Raw genomic sequence first — 16,655 nt, forward strand, 5'->3', positions numbered from 1 at the left:
CTGTTACTCTTAAAGTCCTCCTCTATCTAATTTTCCTGCAAGTGATGGTAACTGTAATTCGAGTGATTTTCTAACTACATGCTAAGACCATTATTTTTGGAATCACCCATCTATGCAAAATAACTATTTCCTACCTTTCCAGCTGCTTTTCAATTTTTACTTTTAGCTTTACGATCAAATTGAATTACTAGGTTCTAGTTGGCTGAACTTTTGCAAGACAAAGAAATATCCCCAACTTACCACCCTTTACTTTGACAGTTTATTCCCCAGTGCATTGAAAGAACATAGTACTACACAAATACAAACACTTGTATTGCTTTGCAGCAATCCACAAGTAATGACAGCATGCTCTGCTCTTAGAAATGTGTACTTCCTGTGCAACTAACCCCTCAGACTTTTTACCTGAAGAGAGCATGGCTTCCTAATACAATCTACTAAGAGAAGAACCATTTAGTCTCTTTTCTGTCTTCCAAGAAAGGCATTTAATGACAGTATGAAAAAATGAGCTATTAAAAAAAAATATTAAATAGCTCTATTATGCTGGCTCATCTTGAGCTTGTATATCCCATGTTGCTTGGAGCTCCTTGTTTATGGAGAGACTCAGAAGAAAATTATCCTTCAAGTAACAGCTGGCCTTTTTATACAGTTTTTATTACAATAAAAAGATCCAGGTAGGAGGAGCGGCACATTTTCACAGCAGCTTAGCTGTCTTAACTGAGGATGACAAAACTACTATCCTGCTTTAGATGAAGAGGTTGAAGTCAAACTACAGAAATCAAGGCTAAATATTTAACAGTACTAACACCCACTTTTAAACAAAGACAAAAGCATCCTTTCAACACCATAAAGGCTTCCCAGTGATATGTTTTCATACCCCAATAGATAGCCCAGTATTCATAACAATAGTTACCTGTGCAGCTCTTAGCTGTACAGTTCCTGCTTTGTACTCTGATTGTAGTCTGCCCTTCTCAGCAGTCACTCTGGTCATCTGAAGAACCAAACCTACTTTGGCAATGTTCAGTGGTATGATGTTCTACACACAGGAAAACAGAGCAGGGCTTTTTTCACCAGACTCAAAACTGATATAATCACTACTTTAGAAACTACCCATCCTTTCAGTATGTAACATACAATCTCACGCTGTGTTCAACTCATCAATACTGCTGTCAAATTCAGTGAAAAGTGGTGACCCAAGTTCTTCAAGATGTAGATACACACTTTTAAGTGTGTATCTATATATAATTTCTATAATTTTAATCAAATATATATAAATACACATATGTAGATACATATACACACACACTTTCAACCCACAATTTTATATCAACCCTCCCTCCTCCTATTCTCTTTCCCTTCACTATTTACCAACGTGAAATATAAGAAAAGCTAAGGCCATCTCAATTGTTACTCAGAGAGAAGAATCCAACAGGTGAATTTTGGTGGACGTTGTATGTCACACACAGAGATGGCAAAAGGTCAAAAAAAACCCACAAAAGACTTATGTACCTTGTAGTGCCAATGCAGCTGACTGACAAGATGCACAGCAATGGTTATATCTGATGTCATAACTGGAACAGCACATGAAAACTAAACAAGACTGTGTCTGTCAAGTTACAGACTTTAGTGATCACTAGAACCTGCTTTGACAACACTGACAATAAAATGTTTGGGTTTTTTCCAAACTAGTCACCCTCAGGAACAGTCCAGAGGCTTTAAAACCATCTAAAGGATAGCTACAATTACGAACCATTGAAAGCAACTGTTTACCATGTTTTTTATAATTAGCATATAAATACAAATTAATCCTCTCCCTTAATAAAAGGGAAGATAAGGTTTCAACTGCAGACCTAGGGGACCTACAGGATAAAAATCTGAGAGTGCTAGCATCTAACCACAGTGCTGAGCCCAGGTCTGAGATCTTCACTATTTGTCATTTCAACACAAAGTTTCTCCAGTAAGAAATTGGGTACAGGAAAAAGTTTATTTGTTTCTAGTTCTCTTAAGCAATTTTAAAATAATTATCAGAAATATATGCTAAAAACAAATTTAAAAGGAGATAAAAAATGGAAAAAGTTAAGATTATTCAACAATGAAGAAAGCTAGCTTGAAAACATTGACAGTAACAAATGTTGCATGCCTCCTACTCAAATTACAAGAATTGGACTTTTCACAAAAGTGGAACACATGCCAAATTAAAAATACATACCTTCATGAGATGCATCAATTCAGTAACGAGTTCTGCTTTTTGTTTATTTATTTCTTTGATCTTTACATTTGCCAGCTGCAATTCCTTCTCGAGGTCAATAGCATCTTGTTCCAGCTGTCTTAAACTACAGAAGGAGTCAATATTTGATTAAACATGATTAAAAATAAATTGTACTAAAAATACAAAAATTCTTAAACTTGAACACAAACCAACAGTTAGCAAGAAAAGGAATTTGTAATCCTAAACATTCCAAACACATTGGAGGCATTCCCAGCCTGTGCACCTTAAACCAAAGAAATACAACACACAAAAAAGTAACAGCTAAAGAAACTCTGCTTTGGCTATTAACAGCATCATTCAGTAAGCATAGTCCTTTACCTCTGTAAATTTCAAATTGGAGAAAACCAAAAAAATCAGTGTAAGGATTGATACTTTTCTTCTCTGACAGTTCTTTGCAGCAATACAATACAGGCAAGTTCAGAAGTTTACTTAATTCTTCTTACATAATCTAGCCAAAAAATAATTCTATCCTCATCTTAGTGCAGAAAAACAGAATTTTTTCTTGTTTTAGACCTTCAGAACATGGAAGAGGAACCATGACATTAAGTGAGCTGCAAAGCATTTGGAGCTGCAAAGCATTCAAAGACTGCTAAACAGGCCAAGAGGATGACAGAGGAAACTACAGACTGGTCACTCTCACTTCGATCCCTGGGAAAATTGTAAAGCAAGTCCCTTCAGGAAGCAATTTTAGGGAGACAATGGAGAAGGTGATCATGGAGACTCATCAAGCATTTATGAGGGGGCATGCATTACCTTGTGAACCCAACGGTAAAACAATGAGGTGACAGGAGATCAAGTGGTTGCCACTTGTGTCAAAATTTTACCTTTCTGTTAGGGTACCTGGTAAAAGCTCACCTGCACACATATAAAAGAGAGACAACAGCAACTGGCGGAAGCTCATGTAATACCCTGAATCTTGGCTACATCCAGGCCCACCACAGGAGCCTGGATGGCTCAATCCATGAAATACCCATCTCTACAAGCCCAGAGGAGCACAGGGCCACAAGACCAGATGGGAATGAAAATTCAGGACTCAGAGAAATGGACACCTTGTCCAAGAAAGCCTCAGCACCGCTGTCCAGGTGTGAAACTCAACAGCATAGTCAATACCAAGGCACCCTTTGCACTGAGAGGGGTTGCTTTCTTGCACTATAACGGAGTCACAGAATTGGTTAGGCTGGAAAAGACCTTAAGACCACTGAGTCCAACCACTAACCTAACAGTGCCAGATCCCTCACTAAATTATGTCTCTAAGAGCCACATCTACATGTCATGTTACAAGCCAGAAAAATAACTGAAATAAAACAAAAAGCCTCTCTTCCAGACAATGATACAGCTCTCATGTAATTTCACGTTCTGAAATGTAAAAGTAGTATCTAAAAATACTATTGTCAAGTAAGTCTACAGGGGTTCCACATGGTCTTCAAGGACATGAATGAACACAGGCCTGTCTGTGACTCCATCTGGAAGACTGAACAGCAGTCCCCTACCCTAATTTAAGGGGTGGCACAACCTTTGGTGACAGTTCTCCTGGCAAAGGGAGAGTCACACCACCTTTCCATCTTCCTTCCACTGTAACTAGTTATTCTCCACTGACTGCAGTTTACCTGGAAATCCTGTGGTTTTGTGGCTCTTTCATGTTTTAGTTGGCATTTCTGTCTGCATTAGCAGTAGTGTGAATGCACCAAACATGCTGCAGTGTACCCGTGGGATGCTTTGCATGACCTGAATTTCTCAGTGTGGCTGAGCAGCCTCCCTGCTGGGCAAGTCCTGTGAAGGTTCACCAGGGTTACCAATTGCTCACTGTACCTCATGAACATATGGATAATCTTTTCGAAGCAGCAGACTGCAAAAAATATATAGAGGAGACAGAACAGTGCTCCTACTTATGGTACAGAAGATACTTAAAAAAAAAGGTAATTATATAACATAACGAGTGGTCTTGTTTCTGACAATTTGTCTATTATCTCAGTGGAGACTGCCCTGAATCTCTGCTCCTAAAGACCAAGACCTCCAGCTTCACTATTCATCAATTTGGTGTCAAATTGTCTGTAGTAGGTAACATTGGTATGCCTGACTGAACAAAGTTCTGTAATCTCTGCAGTCAAAAAGCCACTATTAGCTGCCATTACTGAGACTCTTCCCAAGATATTCAACTGCCAGCCCAGCCCTTTGCACCTCCTGTGGAACAGTAAAGTGCTGGACATTGTGTTATAGAACAGACATTATGGGATGCAGCAGAAAAGCATAGGACTCTTACTATTACATATTCAAGGGTGCAAACAAATGTGAGGAAAGGGAGGAATTAGATAACCTAGATAATACGTATAGGAAAATACCTATATGAGTATATGAGAATATGAGGATAAGAGGGATACTTAGATGTAAATAGTGGGCTGGTTGATACCCTTGTTCAGCCATGCCCAACTGGCACATTCTCAACTCCATTCCTCCCTCTTTTCTTGGACAAGGAACTCCACTCAGGACTTGTGTGTTTGGAAGTCTAAGTGCTAGCAGTTGTAGTCAAATCACAAGTCAGAGGGGAAGGCTGCTTGTCTGTGATGGCTGCACCTGGCTGAAGAGACCAGAGTGAGTGTACCTAAGTGACAACCAGTACTGCAGTGGGATGATGCAATCGTCCATGGTGCCAGCACCATGGTACAAGTGTGCAAGGGTGGGTGTTTGATCCCCAACAAAGACCAAGGCACACTAGACAGCAAGTGGCCTGGGGGGAGCTAAGACAGTATGCAGGTCACCAAGACTGACACCACAGCAAGAAATGGCTATTGGAAGGACTAGCCTGGCTGACACAGACTGCTGCCGCGTGTGTATTTATGGGTAAGATGATAGGAGTACTAGCTATGGGGTGCAGACTAGGGGAGTCATGATTACCCCTGTAATACCCATGTATTACCTATGTATCTCTGAGAGAAAGACCAGAATGAGCTACTTGGAAACTAGGGAGTCACAGCCAGTTCAGCATGCAGGCACACATGGGTGAGGGAGGCAGCCTGTACAGGTCAAGAGAAGCAGGGCCACAGCCTCAGGGGTTTGCATTTCCAGGTACCAGCAATTCAGGAGACTCAAGTCCTTGGGTAGTTACAGTACAGATTCAGAGTGTCTGGAACCAGCTGCCAATGGGATCCACACTGGCCACAGGCATGCACAGACAACGCACCAGGATAATCACATCCTGCTCAGATACAGTACAAACATGAGGCAACCACTGAGGCTGCCTTTGTCCAATTGCTCTGTGTGTCCACTGTGCAATGTGTAACTACATACACATAGGCTGTTTAGATGTGTTCTCTGTGTGTCTAGTGCAAAGTCAGGCCTAACCTCACTACTGGATACATGTGGGAGCACTAACCTGCATCAGCTTCACCTTCCCCTGCTGGATGCACTCATTCCTTATTTTTTCAGTACTGTGTCCCACACTATTCATGCATTCAAACTTGAAGACCACAGTCTGGGTTAATTGAAGACTAAATAGGTAAAAAAATGTGGTTCTGTGGTTACTGTTGTTTTGTTGTCCTTCCCCAGAAGTCAGTACCGAGGTTAACCCAGGTTCTGGGTCCTGTCCTACTTAACACTCCTGCCAGTGACATGGAAGAGCAGAGAGAGGGCCCTGTTGTCAAGTTTTTAGACAATAAACTGGCACAGAGCAATAGGCCTGCAGTTCAGAGGGGTCTGCTGAAGCCAGGGAAGTGGCTGACAGAAGGTTCCTGAGATTCAGCAAGGACACATGCAGAGTCCTGTCCTCAGAAGACAGTGGGTCTGGGCAGTGATACAATCTCAGGACAGACTGGCTGCAGCAAAACTCTGCAGGGAAGGACTTGAGGCATTAGTGGACAGTGAGCTGTGCATAAGCAAGCAATGCACCCTTGACAGCAAACATGATCCTTGTCTGTATGAGTAGAAGCACAGGCAGGCTAAGTGATTTTTCCTCTCTGTTCAGCACTGCACACAGTTTGGACCCACTGTGCCAAACCTCAACAACTTGGTACAAACTTAGAGAGCAATCAAGATGGTCAGGGGCTATAATACACACTCTACAGCACAGGATGAGAGCGCTCTGTTTGTTCACCATAGACAAAAGCCTAATAACAAGAGCCCCCCTGTATCATTTCACCATGGAAACCAGTGACAGGATGGAAAAAAGTTTTCTTATGAGGTGCACAGTAGAAGAAATTGGTAGATAGTGTTCTGAAGTTGAAACAAGAAAGTTCCAGACTGGATGATAATGTGGTCTATGCTGCCTTCTGGGAGTGTATGCTTAAATGAAAACCTGTTGAACCACGCCCAGGTTTTGCCTCGTGACAAAGCGTAACAGAAAAAATAATTGCAGAGGCCCATAGAAATAAAAGATATGTAATGAATGATACTATGGACAATTGGGGTCTTACTCAATCCCTGACATGCTTAGTACCATTTATGTACATTATGGTATTATCTATATATGTGCTACAAAGTCAGAACAATAACCTAATATTTTAGTAAATACATGCAGTGATATTTAACTGGAAGCCTGCGAATTTTTACAGAAAATCATCTGGAACACTGGTACATACTGTTTTAGATACTGCAGTAATTTCTAAACACCTTCCTTATCTTGATTATCACCTACCTGTATCTGATGCTCAACTACTGGTTAGTTTTTAAGGGTAAAAGCATAGTGCAGTAAAAGAAATCAAAAATATCTTTGCTTTTAAAATTATAACATAGATATCATATTTTCATAGATAACATAGCTTTTTTCCTACCTATCATACTTCACACCGATTTTTGATTCCAACTGCCTCCTCCGGTTTCCTCTCTCTAAAAGCTCCTTCTTCTCTTGCCTGAGCTTATTGTCCTTGTGTTCCAGGAGTTTCTGTCTGTCAAACAGTGCAGCCAAACGTGCGTCCAATGACTTTAACGTATTACTGATGTCCTGAAATAAAAGCACACGCACTACTAGCACTCATACTGCACACCATACTAACATATGCAAGTAGGCTCTGCTTGATGCATGATAAAATGGGTAGTAGTTCACAACACACACAGTTACAGAAATACATTTCTACCTGTCGCTGGTTTTCCAACTGTCCTCTTTCATCCATATCCACTGAACTAGTGAGATACTGTGCCTCTCTCAAGCATGTGTTACTAGAGAGGTTTTGATTTGTGTATGAAGATACTTTAATAACGTATCTTTCTTCTGCTGTATACATTTGTCTCAGATTTGTTTCCTGTATGACCTAAGAAATACAGAAAAAAAGTTAATCTGACAAAAGCATTACTTAAGGCAACACTTTTCAGAACGAAGAATAGATGTGATTGATAAACACAGTAAAAATACTCTAGCCTATGCCAGACCTACTTATTAACAACCTTTCAAAAAGATGCTGAGTTTAATGCAGCACTATACTTTTAACTCAGACTGGTCAGGAAAGAACTGTTGAGTTACTTGGAGTATATTACTGTAACTAATTAAACAGGTTTGATTGTTAAGATATTATAGACACCAATAAAAAACTGTTAGCATTTGTACTGCATAGTGAATGTGGATTGTATTTGCTTCAGATATGTAACATGTATCCTGTGTAACAAAGACACAAAGTACTCAAGAATTAATAGATGAAATCACAAAGTGAGCTGTAACATATTAGTCAAGCAAATGCATCTGTAGGAAAAAAGAAGCTGCTAGTTTTAAATAATTCATGTCTAAAAGGATACTATAAATAACTGAAGATTTACCATAACTCAGGATACATAAAGAGAGAAAAAATGTCCAGTAAACCAGAAACAGCAAAGAGCCTCCATAGGTGATGCCTTTCAGTAAGTACCTACTTTATCCTCTAACTCCGTCCAGCATCTGTTTCATGTCAGCCTTCCCAAAGCATCATAGGATGATTGACAACATTTGACAAAAAATGTTGTTCAGTTTATATACAAAGCGTCAGCTATATTCTGTCAACTAGGTTTAGTGAATAATTAGGTTAATTGAATTTTTTTTAATGTCTTGTGGGAACAGTTCATTATGGGCTAACATATTACTTCTACAAGGCAAATAAAAAGAATAAATGAAATTACTAAAGCAATTTTTTGTGTTTTCTGCCTTTTTTCAGCAAATAATTTCCAAAATAAAACTTCATACCACAGGTGTGTTTTTGCTTCTTCATATACTTTACCCTTTCGATCATGTCTCTGGTCCTCTCTGTTCCCACAGGAACATCATGAACACGGTACTGGTAACAAAGGTAACTCATCACAGGAAGAGGCGCATCAAATAACTCTCGTAAATATGAAAAAAATCCATATCGGCTGAAGAAGAGATAAAAAAAGCTACCATCACAAATCAAATTCAGCAGGTAAGCAAGCTGACTTTACTGAAGGGTCAGAAAGAAGTCCCCTTAAATCAGAACTGAATAGGTGATAATTTGATTTGCATTAAAAATTCTAATATATAGCAGGAAAACAAACTCACTGCATTTAAAACCATTTCCCTGATACAATCTGATACATACTGTAATTCTTCAATAGGTCTTGAAGGTAACTTTTCAGCACATGATTCAGCAGGTGCACATACAGCATTCACTCTTAGTTTCTGATGATCACGCACCTATATTTAGATTATATTAGATTATTACGTAAAGACCAGAAAAAATTCACCACATGCAAGCAAAATACTAATTACTGGTTCACAGAGTCAGAATTTTAACTGCTGACCTCTGGAAGAACTCATAAATTCACTCAGAATTGGCTCAGAAATAACCAAGTACTCTAAAAGCAAACTCTGTTAACGTCTCTGAAAACACTATGTGCTAGAGAAAATAAAAGCAATCAAAGAAACCCAGAGCCAAGTGCTCAGCCTAAAGCGCTAGTCATATAAAGAAATATCAGTTGAGCTGGTTAAAGCAGCCTTGAACTGAGTTCCACAATCACACAAGCAAGATAAGCCCCCAGAACCTGAGATACCACCACTACTGCTCAGGTATAAAGAAGTGATTAGCTTCCATGAAGAGTAGATGAGCCTTCAAAAACTGCAGGACAATTTGTCACTGAATACACTGTTGTCTTGACTGTGGTTGGGAAATGTTGTGACAGTGACCCTATCTTCTGGTTTTTTCCTCCTGCATCATCTGCCTAACTTTCAAAGGAAATAATCTTCTCACTGATTTAGGAGACAGCAGTATTATGAAAACACAAGGTTGATTTGCATCTTGGACCACTGCATGTCACAAAATATGCTTCCTACCTCTTTAGTCAAAGGACAATAGAAAATTTTGTTACTAAATTTATGGATTTCCACTCTAACCATTTTCTTGTACACAGTATTTCCTGCTTAAGTGACTAATGACATCCAAGGAAGACAATCTAAAAAACCACATGTTCTTAATATTCCTGCACCCCTCCAGTTAGTCTAAGTTTTAAGAAGACCTTAATTCTAAAGAAAATCTCTGAATACTTTTCATTATCTATTTGTTATGGTATAGATATCTATCATTGTCATACAGATCAATTTGGCAGACTCCCAAGTTCAGGACTCCTACTTCAGTACTTAATAAAGTGTTAAAATTGGTGCCAACTTGCCTCCACCAGAAATGTTTCCATATCTTCTTGACACTCAAAAACGAAAGCCCTCATATCATTGGCCGAAATGTGATTTTCAATGTATTTTGCATGTCTACTGTCTTTCACATTAATCTAATAAAGAAAGGTAACAAGCAAGTGATTTAATACAATTTGACATATCACCCCCAAAAAACATTTTAAATAGTCAAGATGATATACACACCTACATTTAATGAAAACAAGAACTGTGTCTTTAGAAATGTATATCCTGTCATTTTTGCAAACAGTTCTCTTGGGAGGAAACCTATGGTAATTTACAGATCACTGTGCTTAATTTTTAGTCATCCATATTCTTTTTCAGCACTCCTGAAGTTACCATCATCTCTCACCATACCACCTCTCCCTCTTCTGCTCCACCCTGACCTTACAAGTGCAACCACCCCCATCTTAAGTCTAATGGCTCTGCTCCAGCACTAGTAAGGGTTTTTCAACAGATTAGCAACAGAAAACATCACGCTCCCCGAGCTGAGGTGTCTTTCAATTCTCAAGAAAAAAACCCCACATACTTAAAATGAAGCATTCCAAATCTGAATGAAATGTTGATATTCATGTTTTTCAGTTAACTTTCACTAGTAATTAGACATCACGTTACTATACATGACACACAAAGGCAAAATTACACAGAACTATACAATTTAATAATCTCAAATGGGCCAAAGGGTGGGTACAGTTAACAGCAATTTGAAAGCTGAAATTTTTAAGTACACAGGACTAATTTACATGATACCAAAGTGTACTGGTTTTGGCTAAGGTAGAGATAATATTCTCCACAGTCCCTAGTATGGGGCTGTATTTTGGATTTATGCTGAACAGAGGGTTGATAATACCAAGATGATTGTTATTTCCAAACAGAGCCAAGGCCCTTTCTACTCTTGGTGCAGCCACAGTGGTAACGAATGGGTGCACGGGAGACTGGGAGGAAACAGAGCCAGAACAGGCGACCCAAACTGACCAAAGAGATATTCCAGATTATGTTCAATATATAACATGAGAGGAAAGAGAAGGAAGAGGGTACATTTGGAGTGATGGCTTCCCAAATGCCATAGTTTAGGAATGGTATTCTTCAACTTAGAAGGCCCACTAAAACCATGCCACTCCTCGGTCCCCAAGACCCCTCCTTGCTTCCTGTTCCAGCAGGATGGAGATAAGAACTAGAGACAAAAAAAGGTGAAAACCATGGCTTGACATAAGAATAATTTACTGGAAACAGCAATAAGATAAGAAAACCAGTAACTGCAACAACTTTAATAATAAAAGGTGTAAGACTAACAATTTAGAATGAAAGCCCCCAACAAATACTGACTGCCTCCTCCCCACCATGACTTCTCCCAAACTGAAAGGGATGCTATTCTCAAAAGCAAGAGCCCCTCTCTCCCACTCCTAGGAAGAAGGTGAGGTGATACTGAACAAACTAGGGTCTGGCCACACCCCCTCAGCCACACATCCTCTCAAGCATTACAAAAGTTTAACCCTGTCCTTGGCCAAAACCAGGACACCAAGTCACTGCTGTGTGTGATGGGGCCCTGCTCTCCTGGAGATGGCTGAATACTTGTCTGCCCTTGGGAAACAGTGACTAAATTCCTTGTTCTGCTTTCCTCATGCACATGGTTTTTGCTTTTCCTATTAAATTGTCTTTATCTCACCCCGTGAGTTTTACTCTTCTGATTCTCTACCCAATTCTGCAATGGGGTGGTAGGGGAGCAGCTACCTAGGGCTTGACTGATGGCTGGGGTTACACCTCAACACAGAGAAAACAAATCTACACATCAATTGATGTTACAGAGGTTATTAAGGCCTTAAGTAAAGACATTCTTATTGAAGCATTTATAATATTATCTTGATGTGGTCTTTTCAAGAGGAATTCAAAGTTCTGGTAATAACAAGAAATATTTGAGATTCTATTTTAAACGAATGTAATTTTGAGCAGTCCTAGTTCATGAAAAAGCGTAAGAATTTGTATGTAAATATTCAAATATACTAATTTAAATTGTAGCAATACTTCATTATGTAAGTTTGCAATTCTGAAAAGAAGTGCAACTTGAGATCTTCATCCTCTTCACGTTACATGGAGCATACACTGCAAGAGGAGGAATACACTAAAAAAAGTAATAATCTCTTTGAAAATTTAATCCTGCTATTCCTAGATAGCTATCAAACCAAAACAAAGCACAGTGAAAAACTGGCAATAGACTTCTGTGTCTCTAGATGGCTAGGTAGAGCAAACAAAAAAACCCAACGTGAACATCACAGAGGGAAGTAACAACAGCTGAGCAGGTTGTGCTGCAAAGGGAGATACTCAATTGGCAACTACCGCTACTTTTTTAAACAGCAACAAAGAACTACTTAGGTCTTAAGTAGTAAGATTGGATAATAACTGGTTGCATCTTAGAAGAAACCTCCAACAGGCTTCTTTTTATGGAGGAAAGGAGCCATCCCATCTTACTCAATTACTACATTGTCTGTGGAATTCTAATTATGAATATACTGTATGTACTTGGCAGGACATTCCAAAATGTGTCTTAGAAGTCTTCCAGTCATTCTTGAAGCCTAGCAAGACAAATAATCTAACCATTAAAAGAGTGGTATGCAAGTAAATCTTACTTCAAGCATCATGGGTTCACAAGTGTTTTTTTTAAACTTGTCTTTGTTGTTTCTTAGCCACATAAGAGCAGAGTGTGTGTCTCGGAATCTCATTTTAAGGTTCTCTTCCTTCATATGCATTATATTATTAAGTTGTCCAAGGCGACCAATTATTCCTGTAATTTAAGGTAGTTTCTTAAACAGAGTCCACAGCAATTACACATTATAACCAGCATTTTCTGGTATCTACTGACTACACTCCTACAAAACTAAGGTTGTTAGTAAATGATAAGAACTAAGTTTCTCTTTCCAGAATTGAGATGCTGCTACTTATGAAGAAATCTTGAGAACTATTAAAGCTTAAAATCTAAAACAGAACTAAAAACTTACCCAAGAATAACAAAATACGTTAGGCACAGTAAAAATACTGGAGTTTTGCCCTATAAGTATCTTTTTTCGAGACCTGTTCTACCTTTGTATTTAAAAACAAAAACATCCCCAGAGGAAAGAGACAGTAGGACTAGTAATGTGAAATATCTGCGTTATTTCATGCTGGCAAAAACCAAAATGTGTGACAACAGACTGTGCATGAAAGCATCTGCTATTCATAACAGACACAGAACAAAAGCTGAGAATTTTGTGTTGTTCAAGATAAAATATACAGTGTCTCCTTCCCCAGGTCACTTGGACTGTTACCTCAGTTTTCTTCTTGGATTCAATGGCAATTTTAGTGCCAGACAGGTATGCGCAAATGAGCAACATTCACCCTCACCACCTGTCAAGCTTCAATTGCTTAATTTCATTTCATTTCTTAGAAAGGACTAATTGCAAATCCCAGACTAATTAAAGAAACACTGGAATTAAGGTTAGCTAAAGTTCATCTAAGAAGGACAAATGCAGCATCAGCAGCTAATATACTGCATAAAATATATGAAGTAGCTAAAATACTGCCTCTTCAAAGTAAACTGCTTTTCCCATCAGGTTTGGGATTGTTTTTCACAACCTGCTAACTACACACCCTTCCTTTTTAACAAAAAAATTCCCCAAACTTCTAAACTGCCAAAGGAGTGTCCTCGCTCAGAGATCAGAAATACTGATTCTTTAAAGGATTGTTTTAAGGTAAATTGTTACTTTTGAATCTTCTGGTTCGATTTTGAAAGTGATTGTTACTTTTAATAAAACTAGTAACAAGAAAAAAGACTGCTATACACCTGAGCCAACTATGTGGCTTGAAGTAAACACCTTGAATTATTTCACTACAGCAGGACAAGTAGATTCTGTACAAGTAGATTCATTAAAATAGTAAAATAAATTGACAAAAAATTCCTCTTAATAAGTAACTTACTTTTTTCTTCCCGCTCTAGGTTGGCTTTTTCTGCTCTTAGATCACTGACATCATTATCAATATTTGCCCTTTCTTCTTGTAGCTTTTTCAGCTCAGTATTAACAGCATCAATTTGTGGCTGAAGATTCTCACAGACTGCCATTGTATCCAGCTCATTCTGCCACTCCTCTATTATTTTTTGAGTTTGGTATATTTTCTTCTGTCTGTTTGTTTCTTCATCTTTTTTCATTCTGAACGCTTGGTTAATTTCTTCAATCTACAAATTTTAAGTATTTCGAACAAGAAGTGAGTTTGGTATCCAGAACCCACAACAAATACCTAGGATACCTGTGCAACTGCTATTAAATGCTGACATAAGCAGGCACCCAAACCCCAACAGTCTGTCACAGTTCCAACAGCACTATGACAGTTGAAGAACACAAGGAGAAGTAAAACCAAGCCTATAAATCAAAGTTTTAAGTTCCTTCATTTTCACAAAAGCAGAACCTTAAAGGTTAATAAATTGCTTAACAGCTGCTTAATACACCTGAAGTTTACTCTATAACTAACTAAAATATACAGCCCAAACACAACTTTGAAGTTTTGACTCTGCATCCTCATATATTTCATTTATACATTTCTTGACCAAGTGCTTAGATGAGACTGTTTCACATCTTTGCAAAGATGTTTCTTTTACAAGATACAGGCTGTATATCCTTAGAAGCAATAACCCCCGCCTCTCATGTAAAGGGCATGCTCTGTCTATCCATATATACACAGTCTATTTTATTAGGCAACTGATACTATGCAGCATACACCTCCCTCTTAGTAATTCCTGTTTGACTGATAGAGTTCTAAAGATACATTGTGTACTAGAGGCAGTAAAGAATGCAACACTTGCAGCATCTTCATAGAAATTTGCCACTCTGCTAACAGAAAAGCAGACAAAAAAACCCCAAAACAAACACCAAGAAAAGTCAGATAGCAAGATTCTTACCTGTTTATCTTTCATCTCCAAAGCGTCTTGTTTCTCTTTACATTTCTGGGAAATATTTCTGATTTCAGCATTCTGCATACAGCAAGATATTTAAATTTGTAGTCATAAATTCAGTTATATTTGTAAAAAGCAGTCAGATTTTGAACATCTTGTATATGCGTAAGTATTTACTACACATTTTATTACTGACAAAGTCATACTCACTCATTTCTTATTCTTAACTGTATCTGTAACACATATAATTTCAGCAATTTGTGAAGACCTGTATAATGGCACATGTACTGTACTGTTCACAACCATTCAGCCATGTCTGCAAATTCAGGCATGACATATAGAGAAAGTTCCTAATCTGAAATTAAAATAACTCCACCTTTGATTTCAATACAAATGTTACATTCAGATGGCTATATATTATATAGTGTTCTTGCCTCTTTCTCCAAACTTTGCAAAGAAAGGTGATACTAAAGAGTGAGCAAGGCTCAAGCTCCTAGGCACAGGACGGTGAAACCAGGCTTTGTCCAAGTCATCCTACCTCTGAAATGCAATGTGCTTGAGCTAGATCTTACACAATTGAGCTTGACCACTTGTTGGCTCATATGTAGGCATCCATGTCTCTGCTCCTTCTCTATCCTCAGCTTCTATATAGTGGAAGAATAATATAGGCTGGAAGGAATTTCTTCAGTCCCATCCCTTCTCAGAGCATCTTTCATTAGGTCAAGTTGCCCAGGCACACACACACTGAGTTCTGAACACAGGGGAAGTACACAATCCTTTCTTTGAAAATTGAATTCCTCCTTCCCTGAACCCTCAAGGCTGAAGGACTGCAAAGAGAATACTGGAACACTGCAGAAGGATGGAAGGACTTCAAGTAAATTCCAGTGCAGACATGGAAACAAAATAGAGCATTCTCATAGAAGAAAAGTCTTCCTACAAAGAATCACACTGAAAATGTTAAGATACATCAAAAATGGAGAAAATAAAACTATGTAGATTTTTTTTTCCCTACCACAACCTTAAAAAAAGCAGAAAAAATCTAAGACTCATGCAGGAGGTTTGCATAAAGCCAGCACAGAAGAAATACATCTGGGTCTTGCAGCTGACTGCTATGAGGTAACTGATTCTGTGATGCTCTTTCCGAAGAGCTCAGGGAGGCAGTCAGAAGAGAAAGCTCTCTCCCAGGAAACTGATGCACAATGTTCACAAAACAATTCTGAAGACTCTCAAAACTAGGATGCAAGTAAGAAACTGGAGTTCTGTTTTTCATTTATCATTATAGTTTCAATAATATGTTTATATATAGACCTACCTACAGAACAGATGAACAACTAGAATGATCTTTATCATTTTCATTGTACAACCCCAAAAGACTTCTTTGCACTATTAAATATTGCTAAAAACTGCATTGCATAGTTAACTCTGTTCAAATGCCTTTGAAGAGCCTGATGAAACTCTTCTGAAAATACACCACTTCATCAGACTTTTCCTACAAAATGAGTCAATTTCTTTTTTTCCACATTCTACACTGATACCACTCAAAACATCAAGTGTTACTAAAAATTTTTAATTTTTAATTCAGTTTAAGAAACTGAATGGGTTTTAAAACAAAGAGACAGGAAAAAAAGTCATGCAACATCCGGATATATTAATTAATATAATTCCCAGATTTACTCCACTAATTTTCTTGCTGATCAGCTCCTTCTAGACAGAGCTACAATTCCATTCTGGGGTTTTTTGGCCAACAAAGTTCAAGAAAGACAAAATGAAAAGATGGTTATTTCTGCTCTCACATATATATCCTCATGTCAAGAGAAAGATGTCAAGAAGCAGTCAGAATTAAAATATTTTGATAATGGATATAAGCCTAGAGGAAA

General features: G+C 38.3%; 1 protein-coding gene across 1 annotated transcript in view; it reads right to left on the reverse strand.

Moving 5' to 3' along the window:
- Positions 1-16,655, reverse strand: part of SMC5 (structural maintenance of chromosomes 5) — a 42,930-nt gene that overhangs the window by 11,227 nt on the left and 15,048 nt on the right. Inside the window, exons 8-17 of the mRNA XM_083884233.1 lie at positions 14,785-14,856; positions 13,809-14,064; positions 12,485-12,639; positions 9,842-9,955; positions 8,776-8,870; positions 8,440-8,572; positions 7,333-7,506; positions 7,030-7,199; positions 2,207-2,330; positions 911-1,033 (exon numbers count right to left, since the gene is read on the reverse strand). Of these exons, the coding sequence (XP_083740359.1) occupies positions 911-1,033; positions 2,207-2,330; positions 7,030-7,199; positions 7,333-7,506; positions 8,440-8,572; positions 8,776-8,870; positions 9,842-9,955; positions 12,485-12,639; positions 13,809-14,064; positions 14,785-14,856 (1,416 nt within the window). The remainder of the gene's footprint in view (positions 1-910; positions 1,034-2,206; positions 2,331-7,029; positions 7,200-7,332; positions 7,507-8,439; positions 8,573-8,775; positions 8,871-9,841; positions 9,956-12,484; positions 12,640-13,808; positions 14,065-14,784; positions 14,857-16,655) is intronic.

The sequence above is a fragment of the Zosterops lateralis genome (assembly GCF_965231275.1).
Source record: "Zosterops lateralis genome assembly, chromosome: Z".
Lineage (NCBI taxonomy): Eukaryota > Metazoa > Chordata > Aves > Passeriformes > Zosteropidae > Zosterops > Zosterops lateralis.